General features: G+C 41.5%; 1 protein-coding gene across 5 annotated transcripts in view; it reads right to left on the reverse strand.

Annotated features, from left to right (window-relative positions):
- Positions 1-1,846: 1,846 nt before the first annotated feature.
- zhx2a (zinc fingers and homeoboxes 2a) overlaps positions 1,847-19,647 on the reverse strand; it is a 30,300-nt gene continuing 12,499 nt past the window's right edge. For 2 of the 5 annotated variants that reach the window (XM_047358440.1, XM_047358431.1), the window contains exons 2-13: positions 12,719-13,118; positions 11,788-12,504; positions 10,363-10,575; positions 9,840-10,103; positions 9,500-9,715; positions 9,241-9,325; positions 8,924-9,133; positions 7,151-7,554; positions 6,774-7,026; positions 6,524-6,680; positions 6,211-6,327; positions 1,847-4,167 (exon numbers count right to left, since the gene is read on the reverse strand). In XM_047358440.1, the coding sequence (XP_047214396.1) occupies positions 6,213-6,327; positions 6,524-6,680; positions 6,774-7,026; positions 7,151-7,554; positions 8,924-9,133; positions 9,241-9,325; positions 9,500-9,715; positions 9,840-10,103; positions 10,363-10,575; positions 11,788-12,504; positions 12,719-12,817 (2,733 nt within the window). In that variant the 5' untranslated portion in view covers positions 12,818-13,118 and the 3' untranslated portion in view covers positions 1,847-4,167; positions 6,211-6,212. Of the gene's footprint in view, positions 4,168-6,210; positions 6,328-6,523; positions 6,681-6,773; positions 7,027-7,150; positions 7,555-8,919; positions 9,134-9,240; positions 9,326-9,499; positions 9,716-9,839; positions 10,104-10,362; positions 10,576-11,787; positions 12,505-12,718; positions 13,119-19,647 lie in introns of those variants that run through there. The other 3 variants (XM_047358450.1, XM_047358457.1, XR_007037213.1) reach the window with 3 other exon arrangements.

The following is a 19,647-nucleotide window of genomic DNA, read 5'->3' on the forward strand; positions in this document are numbered from 1 at the left end:
TTATCAGTGTTGTATGAATACATCAAGTAGAAGAGATGTCCATCCATTGGGGTCTGTAAGGGGTCCATGAGGAAAACCCAAATATCCTTACCAGCAACACTCTCTAGCTTATTCTGGGGTACCTCAAGCTAGAAGGAAGATGTAGGCCCTGTAGCTAGAAGAGGGTCTGGCCTGGGGTTTCTTCCCCAGTGGGACATGCCCAGGAGCAGTGCTGTTGTTATGGGTAATGTGGCTCTCTGCACAGGGTGGCATCTTTTGAGGGAGGTTGGCGGCGCAGGAGCTTGTTGAGAAACGAGGAATCTACACACATTTAATTAGAACATTTTAGTTGTGGCTTTGAATTAACAGCATGTTGCATCACAGCCTTAATTATCAGCATCAATCATAATTGGTGAGCAGATGTACTTTTGTGACCTCACTGACAATTTTGTACCAAGGCTGGCAAGAAAGGTAAAGTCAGCTGGACTTTGTCCAATTTAAAGTTGTAATTATATTTTGTTTATTTTATGTGTTTTCAATAATTTCAGGTTTCTTTTCGCTTCATTATTTCATTTACTGTGCATTTTGGTCTTCTATAAACCTTTTAACTTTTTGTGGAGGTTTAGAACAGTGTTTCCCAACCCTGGTTCTCAGCCCACTTTATGGCATGTTTTAGGTGTTTCCCTGCTGACACACACACACACACACACAATGTGAATAAATGACTAACAGGCGTCTGTAGCACTTGATGGCATGCTGAGGGGGTAATACAACCATTTGAATAAGGTGTGGTGGAGCAAAGATGCATCTAAAAGATGAAGAACAGTGAGCCCTGAGGACCAGGATTGAGAACCCCTGGTTTACAACATCAGACTTCCTGATCAGATGCCAGAATCACCTCAGTTGACTTTTAATGCTGAGGAGCAGCAGCTCTATTCCAAACTCCAATTCAAGCTTCTTGGAGGCTTATTTTAACCTCGTGTCTGGGACCTTGTTCTTGAGGTCATGATTCACATCTCATGACCATAGGTGATGTTGGAATGTGGATGAACTGGTAAACCAAGAGATCTGCATTTTAGCTCAGCTCTTTCTTCACTACTACAGACCAGTGCAGCACCCATATACCTGCAGATCTATCCTCAATCCATCCATCTCCTGCGCTATCCTACCATCATTGATGGACACACACCATGATAATTCACTTCCCAATTTGAGACAAGAGACTGACCCCCATAGAAGGAGAGATGTGCAAAATGAAAGTGGTGACTTGTGCTTTTAGGTTTAAATTGCACCCCTACTAATTTTAGTCATAATCATCCTACTTTTACATATAAAAGGTGTAAAAAGTCAAGCAAGCAGAGAACAATTCTAATAAAAATAAACCAAACTGTTAATCCCTTTTGCTAGTTACAGTGCTTTGCAGAAATGTGTTCATATCCACTGATCTTCACACATTTTGGGACATTACAACAAACTTTAAGGTATCTTTATGGAATTTTATGTAATTAATCAACACAAAGTAGTGCATAGTAGTGAGGTGCAACGAGAAACGTATGGAAGGTTTTCAAAATTTTTAACAAATAGAAATTGGAAAAGTGTGGCATGTATTTTTTTAATCACCCCTTTACTCTGATACCCCTAAATAAAATCCAATGGGACCAACTGCTTCAGAAGATGCCAAATTAGTAAGCAGAGTCCTCCTCCGTGGCGTTTAATCTCAGTATACATCCGACTCTTCTATGAAGGCCTCAGAGGTTTGTTGGGAGAACATTAAACACACAGCATCATGAAGACCAAGATACACAGCAGACAGGTCAGGGAGAAAGTAGTAATGAAGTTTAAAGCAGTGTTACCATGAAAAATTCAATATATTGACTCGGGGGCTCAATACAGAAGCCAGCCCCAGTTTTATTTGTAAAATGTTCTCAAAACCATGTATCCTTTAACATCACAATAAGACAATACTTTGTATTGGTACCTCATACAAAATTCCAATAAAATATTGTGAAGTTCATAAAGAAAAAAAAAAAAAGTGTTTGGATATTTTTGCAATGCAATGTTAAAAATCATCTTAAGGGTCGACAAGGATTCAGGTAGTAGTGGTTCGTCCTGTAACCGGTGCGTTGTCGGTTCTAAGCTCCGCTCTACCCGTCAGTCGTGTCCTTGGGGGCAAGACGCTTCACCCGGCTTGCCTGCCAATAGTGGTCAGAGGGTTCAGTGGTGCCGATTGTATGGCAGACCCCACTTCGGTCAGTCTCCTCCAGGGAAACTGTGGCTACAATCTAGCCTACCAGTCAGTGTGTGAATGTGTGTAGATGCCTGATTATGGTGTAAAGCACCTTAGAGTCCTCAAACTTCATAAAACGCTATACAAGTGCATTTACCATTTAATACATTCAAATAAGTATCCAATGATATAAAATCTGCAACCTTGAAAGGGGCCAGCAGCTCTGTCAACTGATTCTTAGTCCCAAAGTGTAGGAGCAGACGTTTTATAAATAGCTTTGTTCTGCCATAACTGAACAAGTTGAAATGTTACCGTCACTATATGGATTATAATAGATTTAAAGTCAAGATTATGTCAGTTTTACAGTCTTTGCTCATTGGTTTTATGAAGATTTTTATCCTCAAGTATTTATCTTATTTGCAAGTCTTACTGTCCTCTTCTGTGTCCTGCTTTGATTTGTGGAGCACTTTCAGCCCCGTTATATTTTCTTGAATTGTTCTGGGGGTGTTTGTATGCAAGGTGTGAATGTTTTGAACCACTGCAAAACAAACCTACCTGCAGGTATCAATAAAGTCACCTTGAACCTTTTATTGAATTGCATCAGCCTTATAGGTAGAAAATGAAAATGCAAGCAGTAATCCTGTACACGTCAAGACAATGTTTAGTATTAGAGACGGTGAACCTAAAGCAGCAGGAACCAGCATGCAGTCGGCGTACAGTCATACACCCGCTGATGTTAAATTACAGCTCCCCCCTTTACTTTGTGCCTTTCATTCATGTAGAAATTGGAGGTCAATTTAAACGACAATTCAGAATGAAACCAAAACAGATACTCTTGAAACTTGTGACATTCCAACTGCCTTTTACAACTCGTATCTCTGACATTCATTAACCTCCGGTTTTAAATGTGTTTACAGGAACAACAGAAGGAAATTCAATCACACCTTGAATCTAAAGCTAGTAAGCCTAGATAGAAGACATGAGGTGTATTTACAGCTAAACAACATGGATATATGAAAAGGCTCAGATAAAGGTGCTTGGATTATTTAGAGTGCATGTAGCAGTTTCACAGAATAAAAAACAAAAAAAGAAAGGCTTTTGGCAGGTTCAGCCAATAAGAATTACAACATAGAGCCATGAAGCTGAAATCATACCCCACTCTGCTCCCTTTATGTGAAGTAGACAGGAAACAACAGGTACGAGCAGGAAAGGCAGCATGGTGTCCAACAGACCCTGCATTCTCCGGGATTTATCAGTTCTCTGTAGAAATGTGCACATTATGTTCCGGTTCAGCCTTATGAACACAGCGGACAAGATTCTTAAACTGTAGATAGGTTTGTTAAAGCATCTGGACCATGGCTGCTAATCAGTGTGTGCTCAATGCGTTAGTTTCCTCGGCAGCACAGTCCTCCTACTCGCCCATTTTGCACATTTGAGTCAGCATTGTGTCACCCTAAAGGCATTTGAAAGCAGCCTGGTACGAGAACATCTACCACTACAACAAGAAAATATGCAAGTGCCATCAAAATCTGCTCATAATGAGCAAAATGCGTTGATTATTATTATTTTTTTTGAAAGGGGGATTTCCAGCAAATAAACTATAATACATTTTGATCTTATTACGGCAACCAATAACATTCCAGGTTCTGGGAAAACATTCAGTCATCAAAAAAACAAAAAGAAAAAGCTTGCCGGCTGTCAGTGAACCTGAACAGAATGTTTACTCTGTTTCACAAACATATTTACAGAAATGTTAGACAAAAAAAAATAGTAGTGGGAGATCTACATCAAGTCCAGCTTTGGCACTCCTCTTCCCGTCAATTCTTCACCTCAGTGCTTCCACACTGAAACCCAACCATCCCTGGCGCATGGTGATGACATCACTGACACCACGTATCTGATCGGTCGTCTTGACTTGCCTCACGATGGCTGGTGAACTGGCGTTAAAAGATTTACTTTCCCTAGAACAGAATAAGCAGGCAGAAGTTAACTCAACAATTAGTATTTTTTTAATTATTACCAAAATTTTTTGACAAAATTTAAAAGCCCAAATCTCTTCAAATCTTTTGCTTTATTTTTTAATGCTCTTATTAAAAAAAAAAAAAAAACTTCTCTCTGCCCTTTATGCGACAGTAATGACGTGCTTTTGTCTGCACATTTGATACAAATGGTGGTGCATGCCATCATTTGGAAGGACCAATTAGATGTAATTACACACTAGAAACTTCCTGGATGGCTGTAGTGCTGCAGCTGTGCCCTCTTAAAGAAATAGTTCACCATTTAATTTAAGCCAAATCACAATCTGTTCCTACCACCCATTTATTTTCTACAATTTGTCCTGTCAGGAGTCACAGAGGGCTGGAACATCTCCCAGCATGCACTGAGGAAAGTGCTTGGCAACAGAGCAGCAGATTTGGCAGTGGTATCAGCAAAAAGGAACTCGCTAAGTTTCAACTTGCTGAGCGGTGCAGACGAGAGAAGAATTGAGGCAGACTGCAGCAGAACCGGTTGGTTTTAAAAAACAATCAAATTTGAAATAAATATATTACTTATTGCAGATAGGTACCAGCACCAGTCGATTAGACCTATAATCCTGAGGTTATTAGAAACCTTGGATCCCAATTTCACAAAATTCATTTGCTTGCAGCAGATTTACAGTAGTTTGCAAAGTATTCACACCTCTTTTCTACATTTAGTCAAGTAACAACCTCAAACTTTAATGTATTGTATTGGGATATTATGTTAGACTATTGTGAACTGGAAGGAAAATTATGTACACTACTGGCCTAAAGTTTTAGATACACTTTCTCACTTAATAGGTCTCTTTATTTTCATGACTTACATTGTACATTCTCACCAAAGACATCAAAACTGTGAATGAACACACATGGGATTATGTAGTAAACTGAGAGACGGCCAAAGGTTAATGTTTCATCACAGCAAAGGGCGGCTACTTTGAGGAATGTAAAATATAAAATATATTTTAAGTTCTTTTACAATTTTTTGTTTTCTACATAACTCCATATGTGTTCATTCAGTTTTGATGCCTTCGGTGAGAATCTACGTATAATGTAAATAAACCTAAAGAAAACCATTAAATGAGAAAGGTGTTTTTTGACTGGTCAACAATCAAAATTTTATACAAATAATACACTGATTAAAATCGTGAGTTGCCTTCAGAAATCATCTAACAAGTAAACAGAATCGACTTTTGCAATAGAGGCAAGAAGAAAGTAATTGTCGAAAGCACATTATAAGAAGTCTTATTTGCAGTTTGGCAAAAGCCATGTAGGGGCACAATAAGCATGTGGAAGCAGATGAGACCAAAAATCTAACTCTCTGGCCTACCTGCAAAAAGGTATTTGTAGTAAAAAACTAACACTGGAAATCGCCTTAAAGAGGCCATCCCCAGAGTGGAACATGGTGGAGGAAGTCTCATAATGTGGGGATGCTTTTCTTCATCAAGGATAGGCAAGCTGGTCAGAGTCAATGGGAAGAAGGATGCATGTAAATAAAGTGCAATCCCAGGAGGGAGGGGAGGAGGAAGCTGGGTGGGCTGGGGTGCTGTGTGTTACCTTTCACCTGGACGATAACTCTACAAATTCATAGCCCAACTTACAATGGAGAAGTTTGGATCAAAGTATACTGGTGTATTAGATTGGCCCAGTCAAAGTCCAGACCTGATTCCAATAAAGGATTTGTGGCAAGACCTGAAAACTGATGTTCACAGACACTCGTGACAACCTCAAACTATTTTGCAAAGGAAACTTAGCAAAGGTTTTTGTTTCTGGATGTGCAAAGCTGGTAGAGAGACTTAAAACTGAAATGCAGCAAAACGGTGGCTCTACAAAGTATTGACTCTGGGGGTGGGGTTGAAAACCATGTATCATTTGACTTCCAGTTCACAATTATGTACTTCTTTTGAGTTGGTGACAAAAGGCAAAAGGGGAGTGAATACCTTTAGAAGACACTTTAAGAACATACAAATCCATAGTTGAACTTACCATCAACCAGTCACCCTTCCTGGTTGCTCCATAGTCAGAACACCTGCATCGGTTGCCAGCCTCTGTCTCTCCACTCCTTCAGTCTCCTCTCCAGCACCAACAGTGACGTTTACCCACCTGGCAAGACAGCAGACCACAAAACCTCAATTTAACAGCTTTTTATTAAAGAATTTTATTGATGTGAAGAATCAACAAACAACGGTCCACTAGGTCCAATGGATTTCCGGTTCTGCTCGTTTTCATACAAACAAAAAAAAGTGTTGGCCAAAATGTTTTTTTTTCTTCCCCGTTATGAAACAAAAGGCATTTTTACCTCCCTTTGTCAGAAGCTCCACAGTTGTTCTGGTCCTTCCTGGTTCGGCTCAGATCGGTCACACCCTGGGTTAGTCGCTTGGCCAACCAGTGCCCTTTGTCTTGGCTGGACAGTTTGGAGTTCTCTGCAGCTGCTACATTCCCACTGGCCTCCTCCACTGAACATCAACAACATAAACATTTGAAAATATCAAACCGGTGGAATAATAAGCCCTCAAACATAGAACAGAATGTTCTCCTGCAGGACTCACCATTCACAGCCTTGACCTCCAAGGAAACACTCCGGTTGTTCTCAGAGATCTGACCGTTCTGCTGTTGGCCGGTTTTCTGCTCCTCAGCAAGGTTTTCCTTTTGGAGAGCTTCCATCCAGTCCAGAGTCTCGCCGTTCTTCAGGGCTGAGCGGTGGTCCTTGAACCAGCGGACAATATCGGTGCGGCCCAGGTTTGTCTGGAGCTCCAGCTGGCTGTACTCCTCGGGGGATGGCCACTGAGTCTGACAGAACATCTGTCAGTAGAAGGGAAACGTTTGCATCATTTATAAAGCAATGTGTTTTTAAATATTTGCAACAAATGGATGCATGGGAGAAAATGCATAAAGTCATTAAAGACATGCTTTGTTCACTTCTCACCTCCCTGAGAAGGGCCAGTGAGCAGCTGGAGATGGGCATCGGGCTTGAGGAGACTGACAGGAGGGGGGGTTGTGGAGAAGAAGACTTTAGGATGGGAGGAGATCTTGAAGAGGAATTTGTTGGAGGTTGAGGAGAGGAAACTGCGAGCACCGGCGGGGAGGAGGAAGACGAGGAGGAAGAGGAGAGGACAGGTGGGTGAGGAGAGGAGCGAAGAGTCTTCCCATACTGCTCTCGGTGAGAACCCCCATTTAGCAGCGACCCTCCCACTCGCTCCAGTCTGTCCTCCGTGTTCTTGGAGGCCATGGTGAGCAGAACCTTCTCCATGTTGTCCCTCAGGGCGCAGCGCTCTGAAAACCAGCAGTCCACCTCCGTCTTCGACAGCCTTGTCTCCTGAGCCAGCTGGTCTGCAACAAAAACAGAGCTTGGAGACTGAGATATAGGAGGTTTTTCAGCGACAAAAAGGGACTTCCTTTGACAAACCGCAGGATTTGGTCATGCTTTGGGGGACTAAAAGATGGAGCTCATTAAAAACATCGCTGCTATTCCTGTCATGGCTACAGCCACAAGAGATGAGAGCATGCAGCTCCTGCGGGGTGAAAGAAGCTCGAGTCACATACTGCAGGCTTGTGTAAACCAAAGAAAACAACCTGATTTCTTTTAGTAATTTAAAAGTCTAATTCATAAGTAGAAACGCCAGAGACGGCAGGAGCTTTACAAATGGCTAATTGGGCCGACTGGTTACGAAGCATAAATATAAATGAAGAGGTTTGTGAAATGTCTAAATGTCTTTGATCAGTCAGTGAAACTTAACAGTGTTTCAAACTGTTACCCGATTTATCGCCCTTCAATATTTCCCATGAGGATAAAATCATGTAATCCTACAAGAGTTTTAAATGTCTCGTCACTTTAATGCAGCACATAACAAAACTCACACTTAGTTTATGCAAATGTATTCACACCTCTTAAATGATTTAATATTTCATCATGTTGCAACAACACACCTTAACGTATTTCATTGGGATTTTACTTGGATTGCAATTTCAAGTTTTGCCAAGATTCTCAATTAGATTTTTCTCCAGGCTTTGACTAGGACATTCTACCAATTGAGTATAATTTCATCGAAACCTTTCCACTGTAGCTTTGGCTGTATGTTTAAGGTTGTCGTCCTGCTGGAAGGTGAATCTCTGCCCCAGCCTTAAACGTGTTTTCTTCTAGGATTGTTTTGTATTTAGCTCCATCTATCTTTCTATTAACTCTGACTAGCTTTCCTGTCCTCATTGAAGAAAAGCATCCCCACAGCATGATGATGTCACATCATGTGGCAGCACCTAATTTTGGTCTCATCTGATTAGAGCACCATCTTCCACGTGTTCGCCTTGCCAGCTTCATCTTTGGACACACTGAAAACAGGACTTCATATGCTTTCAACAATGCTTTTCTTCCTGCAACTCTTTAATAAAGGCCAAATTTATCCAGTGCACTGCGAACAGTCGCATGTCAACTGATTTTTCAACATGATCTGTAGATTTCTGCTGCTCCTCCAGAGTTACCATGGGCGTCTCCCACCTAACCTCCTACTTTTAACTAGTGAAATATTTTAAAACAGTGCATCATCTTCTTTTCCAATTCACAATTATTCACTTCTTTTGTGTTGGTCTATTACATAAAATCCCAAGAAAACACACCACGTGTGGTTGTAAAGTAAGAAATTGTGGAAAAGTTTGAGAAGTATGAAAACCAGGAAGTGTAAGTAAGGAGATTAAGTTTACGTGCTTGTGGAAGCGGTGAGGGCTTTACCGAGCTCCTTTTCCGTCGGCGAGCTGCTTCTCTGGAAACTCTCCTCCAGCGCCTTGAGCTGCTCCGATGACTTCCCTTTCACTCTCTCCAGCAGGGGAAACTGGCTCGGGACAGCTTTCTTAACGGGGCCATCTGGAACAGGTGCGGATGCCTCAGCTCTCACCAGCACGGGTGAAGATCCTACACCTCCAGAAGAAGCGTGGAAATAAACAGTAAAAAAACAAACGTGCCAAAAGAAGTATTCCATCAGATAGCAGATATGATATTGTTCAGAGGGAATTTTATAAATTTACTTTTGAGATTGAGGAGCCTTTGTTCACTGAACCACTTCTTTATCTCTCCCCTGGACAGTCCCGTGGTCTCTATCAGCCTGTAGATCTGTAACAGTAAACAGCATCAAATAAAACGGCACCTGTAGTTTACTGCTGATAGGCCTGGATTCAGGGGGGCAAAAAAAAGGTGAGAAACACTAACATAGGAAACACAACCATTGGAAAAACAATTATATTTATTACTGCACAAAAAGACGTCATTCCACTCACTTATTCTTACCTCATCTTCCTCAGGAAAAGGACACTGTGTGTAGCTGGACCGCAGCACTGACAGCTGCTCGGCCGTTTTGTTTGGGTCTGCTGTGAAACTCAGCATTTTGGACGATGCCAGCTTCAACATGCCTGTTGGTGCCGAGAGGGTCTGAATGATGGAGGGTCGCTTACTCTCTGTGGCGATCACAGGAGTGGCCAGCGGTCGCTTGAGTGACTGTGCCACCTGCAGGGATTAAAGAGGTTATTCTCACTGATCAAATCCAATCAGGAGATGTTAATACCCACCACTTTTAAAGTTGTTCTTCTCAGCAACCAAAGAAATTTAATTTCCACTCTTGGTTATATACCTGGTTAGCCACTGTGAGCGCCAGCGGTGCACATGTGACACTGGAGCCATTGGCTACAGGAGTCAGCACCAGGCTGTTCTGTCCCAGGATCTGGCAGGGGACGGACTGGAGGACAGAGGCAGCAGACGGCAGGTGTTTGGAGGCTGTGGTGTCGGCGGCCTGGATGCTGGAGGAGTTGGAGCTAATTTGTGGAGCCACAACGGTTAGAGTCTGAGGCACTGACGAGATGGTGCCGTTAAACATTTTCTTCCTCGCTTCTTCCACCTGTTTTAGAAAGAAAGAGATAATTTAGAATATTTAAGATCAAATTGACAATTGTTGTTTATGTACCAACTATGAGAAATTAATCTAATATATGGCTATCATAGACAAAATGCATACTGTGCTCAAGTTCGGACTAGTTCCTCTCTCTTTTTGAAATCTGACTACTAGTTAATAAAAAATTTAAATGAGACAGCAACACGCACAGTAAGCCCCGCTTGGGAAGAACAGAGACATTAAATATGATAAAAGATTAGAGTACCTCTTCAGGTGACCAGCTGATGCCCTGTTTGAGCCGCTGTGTGGTGAACCAGACTTTGATTTGCTCCTCTGGGTGTTTGGAGGCCGCAGTGAGCCAGGAGAGCTCGGCTTGTGTCGGGTAGGGGAACTTGTTGAAGGAGGAGATGAGTGTCAGGTTGTCGTCCAGGAACGGGTTGTATTTGGTCGTGTTCAAGGGCACTGCGATCTTCGGCACCTGAAACAAAACAGGTCAGAAAGGCAAAACGAGAATTTCTGTTTGGTAAAACTTAACTATTACCATTTAAAGGTACAATGCTAATAAAATGATATAGACTAATAGATTGGTTGTAAAAAAACAAACATTAAAAACAGTTTTATTTGATTCTATGACATCTAGAGATTGATGGTGGAGTGCAAGCTTTGGATCATCTCAAACTTTCCTAAATAATGAATAACTTTTTTAGGAAATCATTTTTGAAGAAAACATCATAGAAAATTCCAAACCGATACTTATTTTATGTTTACAGACAGACAGAGGCAGATAGAGAGAGAAACCAGCTAAACAGAAACGCAGGACAAGGAGAGCATGAACGAGAGAAGCTGGGAGAATCTGCCCTCCACAAATCTAGCCTTTACAGAAGCATGCCAAGAGAAAGTCACTGCTTCAAAACAAATCCATAAGAGGCCATGTTAACCGTATAAGTGACACGGTAAACACATAAAAGAAGGTGCTCTGGTCAGATGAGACCAAAGTCAAACAATTTCAGCGCATTTCAACTATAAGACCTGGAATATTTTTTCCCGCAGAGCTTTCATTCACACTGGCCGACCTTTTTCAGTGTTTGAACTGAGCCATCTCAAACAGGAGCAGTGTCTTAGGTATTGCTAAACAACTGAGTGTGGGAAAGGGGCTTCATAAAGCCAAGATTTTCAGTAACAAAACTATAACCAATGACTCCATCACAGTGACTGCACTTTATAACATGTATAAAGTCACTAAGAACTCAATAGAAAGGTGGAACTTAAAGGGATTTCACAGATGTGGACTTCCATGTTCTAGGAAAGACAGCTCCAGTCGGTAATAAAACCAAGTCTTCTTGCCATAATCTTATGATCACTTTACAGAGTTTACACTGAAAACCTCAATTATAACAGTACCAATTAAAAATGGTAAAGCAGGGACAAGAACTGCAGTCTCTAGAGGTACAAAGCTGGTGGAGTCATACTCCAAAAGACCTGCAGCTGTATTTGCAGCAAAGGTTAGTCCTATAAAGAATTTACTTAGGGCAGTGTAATACAAATGCCACAAAAACCAATGCTAAAACCACGAATCCTTTACTTTTTGTTTGACAATAGTAACTAATTTGTGTTGGTCTATCCTAAGATCCCAATACCATGCACAGGGAATGTGACAAAACAGAAGAATTTGTTCTTCCCTCTGTCCTACCTGGGTGTAATTTATAGGCTGCTGTAAAGAAGGCATGATGTGAGAAAGGCTGTCTGCCTTGAGCAGAGTCGACTCTGGGATGATAACCGTCCCGTTCACATTGAGCGCCGTTATTGGTTTCTTGGCAAGATCAGGGGTCAGTTTACCTCTCTCTGATTCTGTCCGTTTGGTATCTGTAGAAAAGGTTTTTGGTTTTGCAGTTTTTACTGTGTTGGGTTTGCTGAGTGGGGGGGTGTCCACTCTGTCCCCTTTGCCAGCAAGTGAACCCGACGTGTTGTAAATGACTGCGTTGTTGCTGCAGCCCTCTATTGTCTGTTCCAGGATTGTCTGGTTGTTCATTTTGATGCGCTTGAATTTGAAGTTGCTCTCCCCAGGGTGACACCTCTCGTTGTGCTCTGTTAGGGTATCAAACTTCTTGGTGTTGAAGTTGCAGACAGCGCACAGGTACAGTGGGTTGAGGATGACATTCGGGTGATTGGAGTCCACATGTTCTTTAAAAGTGTTAAGATTCTGTGTGGAGAAGGTGCAATATTTGCACTCGTAGCCCCCCTGCTGTCTGCGCTGATGTTTGGAGGGGTCTGGCGGCTCCTTTTGTGGTTTGTCAGGACCTGTGGGGGGGTCTGAGGATTTGCCTGTTACATCCGAATCGGTTGGTGGCTCTGCTTGGACAGGATGGGCTGTATTCATAGGTGCCTCCTGAACATGGTTTTCTGTTACCTAGCAGAAAGAGAAGGCAAAATTCATTAGATGGAGAGATTTTAAACTCGTAAAAAATATTTAGATTAACCTTTTGTTAGTTATGAAACTAACTAATTAACTATGAATAAAAAAAGGTCAGCATTAGGTTCTTTAACCAGATACCTATAATGCATTCAAATCCAGCAAGGCCTAAATTTGTGGATCACAACATTGATTTCAAAATTGCTCCTGCCTCCATTTTGTGTGATTCATCCTCATCATCATCCAGCTCCACCCATGTCTGCTCTGGTCGGATCATGCAGGGGGTGGAAGCCTTGCGTCGACTTGACATGATGCTTTCAGACCCTCGATGGTTAGGGATGTGGTTTAAGTTGCCTTTGCTCAGGATCCCAAGTTGCAGGTCAGGAGTGGCTGAAGCACTACCAGACAGACCTATTGCGGACCAAGCCAGGACCTTCTGGGACTATGCTCAGTCACAAGGAGACGTCAAAGAAATGCCTTATTATTAGTGGTGAGACCAAACAGGATAATGGGGGATGAAGAACTGTTCGTAGAACAGCGTGGCCTGGACCTGTTGACGGTGTCAGCTCCAGCAATGGGCGATCTTCTGGGTCTTCATGACGGGATGCTGCCTGGGTGGGAGAGACAGAGGAGTCAGCATATGAGGACATATTATTGTCGAAAGATGTTTTCCTGATCTAGAGTTCTGTTATCTCTTTGCTTAGAAAATGTAAATGTCTGTATAATGTAAGCAATGACAATGCAAGCATTTGAAAATAAAAGCCAAAGACTTGGGTGTCTGAATGATGTCTGGTACAACAAATTACCACAGTTTTAATGTTTCAAGCAACCCAGCAGCATTGCATGTCCATGGATATAAACAGCAGCCAGCCAATGAACAGCACAGCAAACAGACAGTAAATAGGTGGCCCGTTTCAGAAAAAAAACACAAAACACATAAATGTTTTTGTACAAACTACTGTGTAGGCAACAATCTTTTGGAGTCACACAGTGAACCACTGGAAGATCAAACAAAAGGTACCATGCTGCTTAATGAGCATTTGTTGTTTCATGCTGGGAGATTGGTGCAAAACAATGAGATGGGAAAAAAGGACAAAAATATGTTTTGACAATATTGTGAGTTAGAACTCCACATCTTCAGGCAAAGATTGAGCAAGAGACAATACTGCCAGTAAAGTGCGAGGAACAATTCAGTCAGTTGATGTGATATGCTAATTAGATGAAAGTAATTATGCACAAGGTTGGAAGAGGAGAAAAAAAAAACAAATCAAGGGTTTCAACTGTTTAAACATTGTCCGTTATTGTTTTTGTGTCCTTTAACAGTTGACAAGGATCATTTGTTGGTAAGTTTTGGTCCTCTGCAAACCTGCTGATTGACTCTGTTGCATCAGATTCATGGTGGTGATATCGTAGCTGGTATGCAGATATATTCAGCTAACACGTCTGCTGCTGTCAGGAACAAGAGGACTGTCCAGAGTAATGCTGAATACTTATTCAGCTGATTGGACCGCAAAGTGTGGATAGAATGACAAATCAGAGATAAATCAGATTCAGATATCCATCTTGAAGAGCCAAGAACAGCTTTATTGTGGAAAATGACACCACATCAAGGAGGAACATTCAGAAATATCAGAGGAAGACCGAGCTGAGGAAAGATTTCTTGCAAGCTAATGAGAGAGAAGCTTATCTGACTGAAAAGGTCTATTGATATTCTAGAGGCCCCTCACTCAAGCTTTACTCTCATATCCGCATGAGTAAAAATCAAATGAGTTTGCGCAGCTGTGGTGCTCTTCTATCAGGACTTAATGAGGTTCCATAAACCAGGCACAGAAGAATGAGTCCTCACTCTAAATTAAAATCCCACTTACACAACAACGCCTTATTGCTCGAATAATAAATCTAAGTAGAGGAACTCCTAATACTGCCGGGCAGAGACGACCTGACGCGGTTTTATCAGCTCTAAGTTTACTTCGTGATCACCTTCAAGAATCATAATCTTGATCTGAACCGCCAACATCTCCACCGTTTAAAACGGCACTGTAGCCTTTAAGGCTTGGATGCTGTCGGGTCACTGTGCCAACATGTCTCAAGTCTTCCAACATCCCACTGAGACATTGTTAGAATCACTACAGCAACAGTGGCAGAGGCTGTACATACATCATCCCACTGCATTCAGGGCTGTTTGGCGTCTCTTAGAGGCAGAGAAAGAGTTAAAGTAAACTAGCATTATGTAGCGAGATGCACCTTTGAGAATGATCATAAACAGACCAAAGGTACATAGTAGGACTGGGTGGTACCAACCTAATGCCATATACTTTGTTACCCAAACCTAGCACCAGTTTAGCTTTGAAAATGAGTTAATGGAGACATATAATCATTTTAAATACTCCATTTCACACTTGAATCATTCAGTTGTGGTCTAAATAAAGTGGTCTGAACCTCTTGTTATTGTAGCGTCTGAGAGCAACTTGTTTTGGTGCCGTCTCTTTAAATGCTACTGAGGCATTTCACACCCGCACCCCTCCAGGACAAAGAGCGCTGCACTTTAACCCATTCGGCCATTTTTGTAGTTTGATAACAATTATCTAGTGCCGCGAAATTGATCAGCCGGAAGTCCATGACCTTGTTTAGCTATTCCACAGAAAATAATATGATGAAGCAGTTGGAAAAATGTAACAGATGACAGAAAAAACTGAACGGACTGAAAAATATGAAACAAACAGAAAATAAAGATATCTCCGCAACACATGTAGAGACTAAATTAAACTTTTCTGCACTCCTACAGACTCCAAGTACACAACAAAATGTATTTAAGGGCTACAAAAGTGGATTTCATATGATAGGTCCCCTTTAATTTTCCATTCCAAATCAATTTGGCCCTATATGTGAAAATATAAATCATGAATTAACTGTGATTATCCATATCTTTTTTGCTTTATATTCACTAGCCATGCCCAAGATTGATCAGAACTGGCATGACAACATGAAGCAGGCAAAAAGATCTCATTCATGAACAGATGAGAAACAGTCATTGATATCTATCAGTCTGGAGAGGGTTACAAAGCCATTGTTACTATGGGTGCACGGATCGATTGGCCCCAATTTCCTTAATTTTTGCCGATACTAACGTGAAACCGATCTTATCTACTTGACTAACCCGATGTGTAAGTTTTGTTTGTTTTTAAAATTTGAAAAACGAAAGACTTAAGGAACTGCAATGCTCTAACCGTTTCATTTGCACTACCTCATGTGCAGTAAAAACAAGTTTGTATTCTTTCACGGGTATTCTTCAATGTGTTTCAATAAAATAAAATTGGGACATTGAACTGGGTATTGTGACCTTATAAAACCTGACACTTCCAGTTCTAAAAAAAATTGGTATTGGCCAAAATCTTAATCGGCATGTCAGGCTTTTTAAAGGTCTGTGATTGTTAATCAGCCAGAAAGCTGCAATCAACCCCTAATTCCTACAATTTTGGGACACCAGCAAACAATAGAGTGCCATTATCTACAAAATGAGAAAATGAGGAAAAGAGGTGAACCTTTCCAAGAGTGTCCTAGCAGCATTACCCCCATAGCGCATTCATATGATCATTCAGGAGGTCACAAAAGAACCCAGAAAAACATCTAAAGAACTGAAGACCTCACTTGACTCCGATAAGCTCAGTAATTATGAGTCAACAATAAGAAAGAGACTGGGCAAAAACTGCTTCCATGGTAGAGTCTCAAGACCAAAACCACTGCTGATCAAAAGAAAATAAAGGCCCATCTAACACTTGCCCCCAAAAATATTGAGGATCCCCAAGACTTTTGGGAAAATTCTTTCTGGGCTGAAGAGAAAAGTGAAACTTTCTGGAAGGTGTGGGTCCTGTTACATCCGGTGTAAAACTAACATCTGGTGTGAGTGTCTGGGGCTGCTTTATGACTTTATTTTTTTTAAATTGGTGGAACCGTGAATTCTGCTCCCTTGTTGAAAACCTGATGGACGGTTATCAGCTCTTGACCTTAATCTCAAGCACACTTGGGTTATGCAGCAGGGCAGTGATCTAAACCACACCAGCAACTCCATCTACAATATGCTCCAAAAACCTAAATGAAGCACTAGGTTTAGTGGTCTAGTCAAAGTCTGGACTTAAATTCTCAAACAGCAATGTAAATGACTTTTTGGGAGTTTTCACAAACACTTGATGGTCGTAAATGCTGCTATGGGTGGAAAACCCAATTAATTGAGTTACTTCTCACACAAAGCTTGGTTGGTTTGGATAGATTTCTTTTCCTTAATAAGATGAAATCCTCAGTTAAAAATTACATTTTGTGTTTGATCATGAAACATTGAAGTGTTGCAAAAAAGATGAAATCTGGGGTAAGACTTTTACAGTAATGTGCACCACAATTTACCATGTGGCTGTTGAGGATGTTAAAAAGCAACAAACCATAGCTCTAGCATAGAACTGGATACCAGCACACCACTGGTCATCTGTAGCATGAAATGTCTGATTTGTGTCTGTTAACATCCGATAAGGAGGAATGTAGGGATGCATCTGTCAGCTGCGACTGAAGTGCCACTTCATATGACCTCCTGCACTTCAGCTGCTACACTGCTGACACAGCGTGAACATTCCTCAAACGTGATGATGGGAAAAACAGAAAAGAAGCGAGGAGAGAAGCTACTGCGCTGTAGCTGATTTTTTTAAATTCTTTTTTATCTCCTGCAGTGGATCTATGCAAGCTGAGAAGGAAGATGAGCAGGCCCCTTAAGCAACACCTTTTAGTCACAGGAACTTGTATGACAACGCTCAGTGTTGTCTGCAGGCTGCACAGAAGAGCCCCTAAAAATGTTGCAGAGATGAACATCAGACACTAGTTTACGTAATAAAGTAGTTGCTACCGAGTCACGCTTGTAAAAGAAATGTGATGAAAACATGTCAGATTTTTTTTGCAGAAGTTAGAAAGGCAGGGGTGATCTTACACAACATAAATACAAACAACTCAGTCAGTTTGAATTGAAGCAGCCAAACATGTGTGACTATTATGTCAAACAGAGAGAAAAGCCTCAGCAAATAGATGAACACTGGAGATAGACCAACAGCTTTTTCTTTTCACTTTATTTCTGCTGGCGGAGGAAGAGGAGGGGCGCGTCTCCTGCTGCTTCACTGAATGCCGTTACAGAGTATCCACATGTGATTGATCATACCATATTTGCAGCCTTTATCTAAATTAATCATTTTTGCAATACAACCAGAGTTCCAGTCTCAAGGTAAAATAATACTAATATTTTTTGCCCGATGTCCTTGAAAGAGGAATGTTTTAGGCTCTGTGCAGAGACAGAGTTCAGCTGGAAGCATCTCAGACCCTGATCAGCTGCTCAAGTTTGAACACCATAAAAGACTCAAGTTGCAAAATAAAAAATGTTTATTAACTGTGATCTTTGCACTAAAACTTCAGCTCTGTTCATGAGTTAGGTCAGACTGTCAGCCTCCCACCTGTTCCATTAGTGTGTCTAACCCAGTCAGCCAGAGTGTGCAGAGTGAGCTCAGTGCCAGAGCCACAAACTCCCTACTGTCTGGATGCTCATTAAACTTGCATGAATACCGAGCCTGGCTGCCTCTAGCCTGGCCGTCTGTCAGTTTGTGCCGTCCTGTTGTTTGGCTGACTGGTTGGCATCATTTAATAGTGCAACTATCTACCTGAAAATGTTAAGAGAAGCCACAAAGGAGGCCTCGAATACGTTTAGAAAGATGGACAGTAATAAGGTTATACTACAAAATGACCATACTGGTAGTAACACAGCAGGAATCCAAACGATGTTGTCCAGAGCTGCTCTGATGTAAGAAGACAGACAGATGATCTGGTACGTCAGAAACACAATAGGGCTATAGGAAGGATGTGTGTCCAAACAGCATGGACAGACAAATGACACAGAACAGATGAGTCACAGCAGTACACTTGAGCCAGTCCCTATTTCTGAGTGCCATTAAGGTAATCTCACACTGAGGATGGGCAGATGCTTCTCAGTCTGCACATACACAATCTGGAGTTTAGGAGGGGCTGTTTAGTTGAAACCGTTATCATAAAAACATCCATCAGAGCTTCTCCGTGAATAAAAAAAACACACAACTGGACTTGCAATAAAAGATGTTTATGTTGCTCTTTATGTCTTAAGACATTTCTATGGACCATCAATCAATCCATCCATCCATCTTCCAGAAAATTGGTCCAGCACAGAAACCCAGACATCTAAGCAGCACTTTCCAGTGCATTTAGGAGGTTCTCGAGGCGTTTCTCGGCCAGAAGAGATACACAGTGAGACCAGCATGTTCTGGGTCTGCCTCAAAGTCTCATACCAATGGAAAGTGCTTGGAAGACCACTAAAGGAAGGTGCCCATGCAGCATCCTGATCAGACGTCTGAACCACCTCAGACTTTTTTAGATGCAGAGGAGCAGAGGCTTTACTCTGAGGATCTCCTGGATGACAGTGCTCCTTGTCCCATTTCTCAGACTGGACCCAGCCATCCTGGAGAGGAATCAGTTTTTCTGCTACTTGCACATGTGATCTTGTTCATTTTGTCATGATCCACATCTTCTGACCATAGGTGAGAGTAGGAACATTGACAGACCAGCAAACTGAGGACTGCACCTCCATGGCTGTGGACTGCTTCTGACCCTTTCTAGGATAGCACTGTGATGTACAAAATCTTTATTCTATTCTAATCTTTTATCCTATTTGTGAACACAATAGGAGCATTCTTAGTATACTTTTAATATTAGGATCACCTTGGAATTTGACAAGCATGATAACAATATATTGACCAATCAAACAGGGTTAATGGTCTCACACTGTGAAACAGTTTGGGATTTGTGAAACATTTATTTGTGGGTTCTTGGGTTTCCCATAAGAAATTGCTAAAATAATCTTATTATCATAGCTGTGAATAAACATCCAGTTGAAATTCTGGTAGTGTGGTGGGAATCTTTCTTCATGATGAAATTAAGCTAGAGAATTTACAGCACTGCTGGTTTGCAGCAAAGCATGAAGTAGAAACCAGCAGGTCTCACTAGAGTTCCAACATAACAGGCACAGGACGAGAAATCCTGATGACTCTTCTGTTACTTCAACAAAAATCTCTAAAACTTTATAAG

Source organism: Girardinichthys multiradiatus, chromosome 3 (genome assembly GCF_021462225.1).
Source record: "Girardinichthys multiradiatus isolate DD_20200921_A chromosome 3, DD_fGirMul_XY1, whole genome shotgun sequence".
In the NCBI taxonomy this organism is placed as follows: domain Eukaryota; kingdom Metazoa; phylum Chordata; class Actinopteri; order Cyprinodontiformes; family Goodeidae; genus Girardinichthys; species Girardinichthys multiradiatus.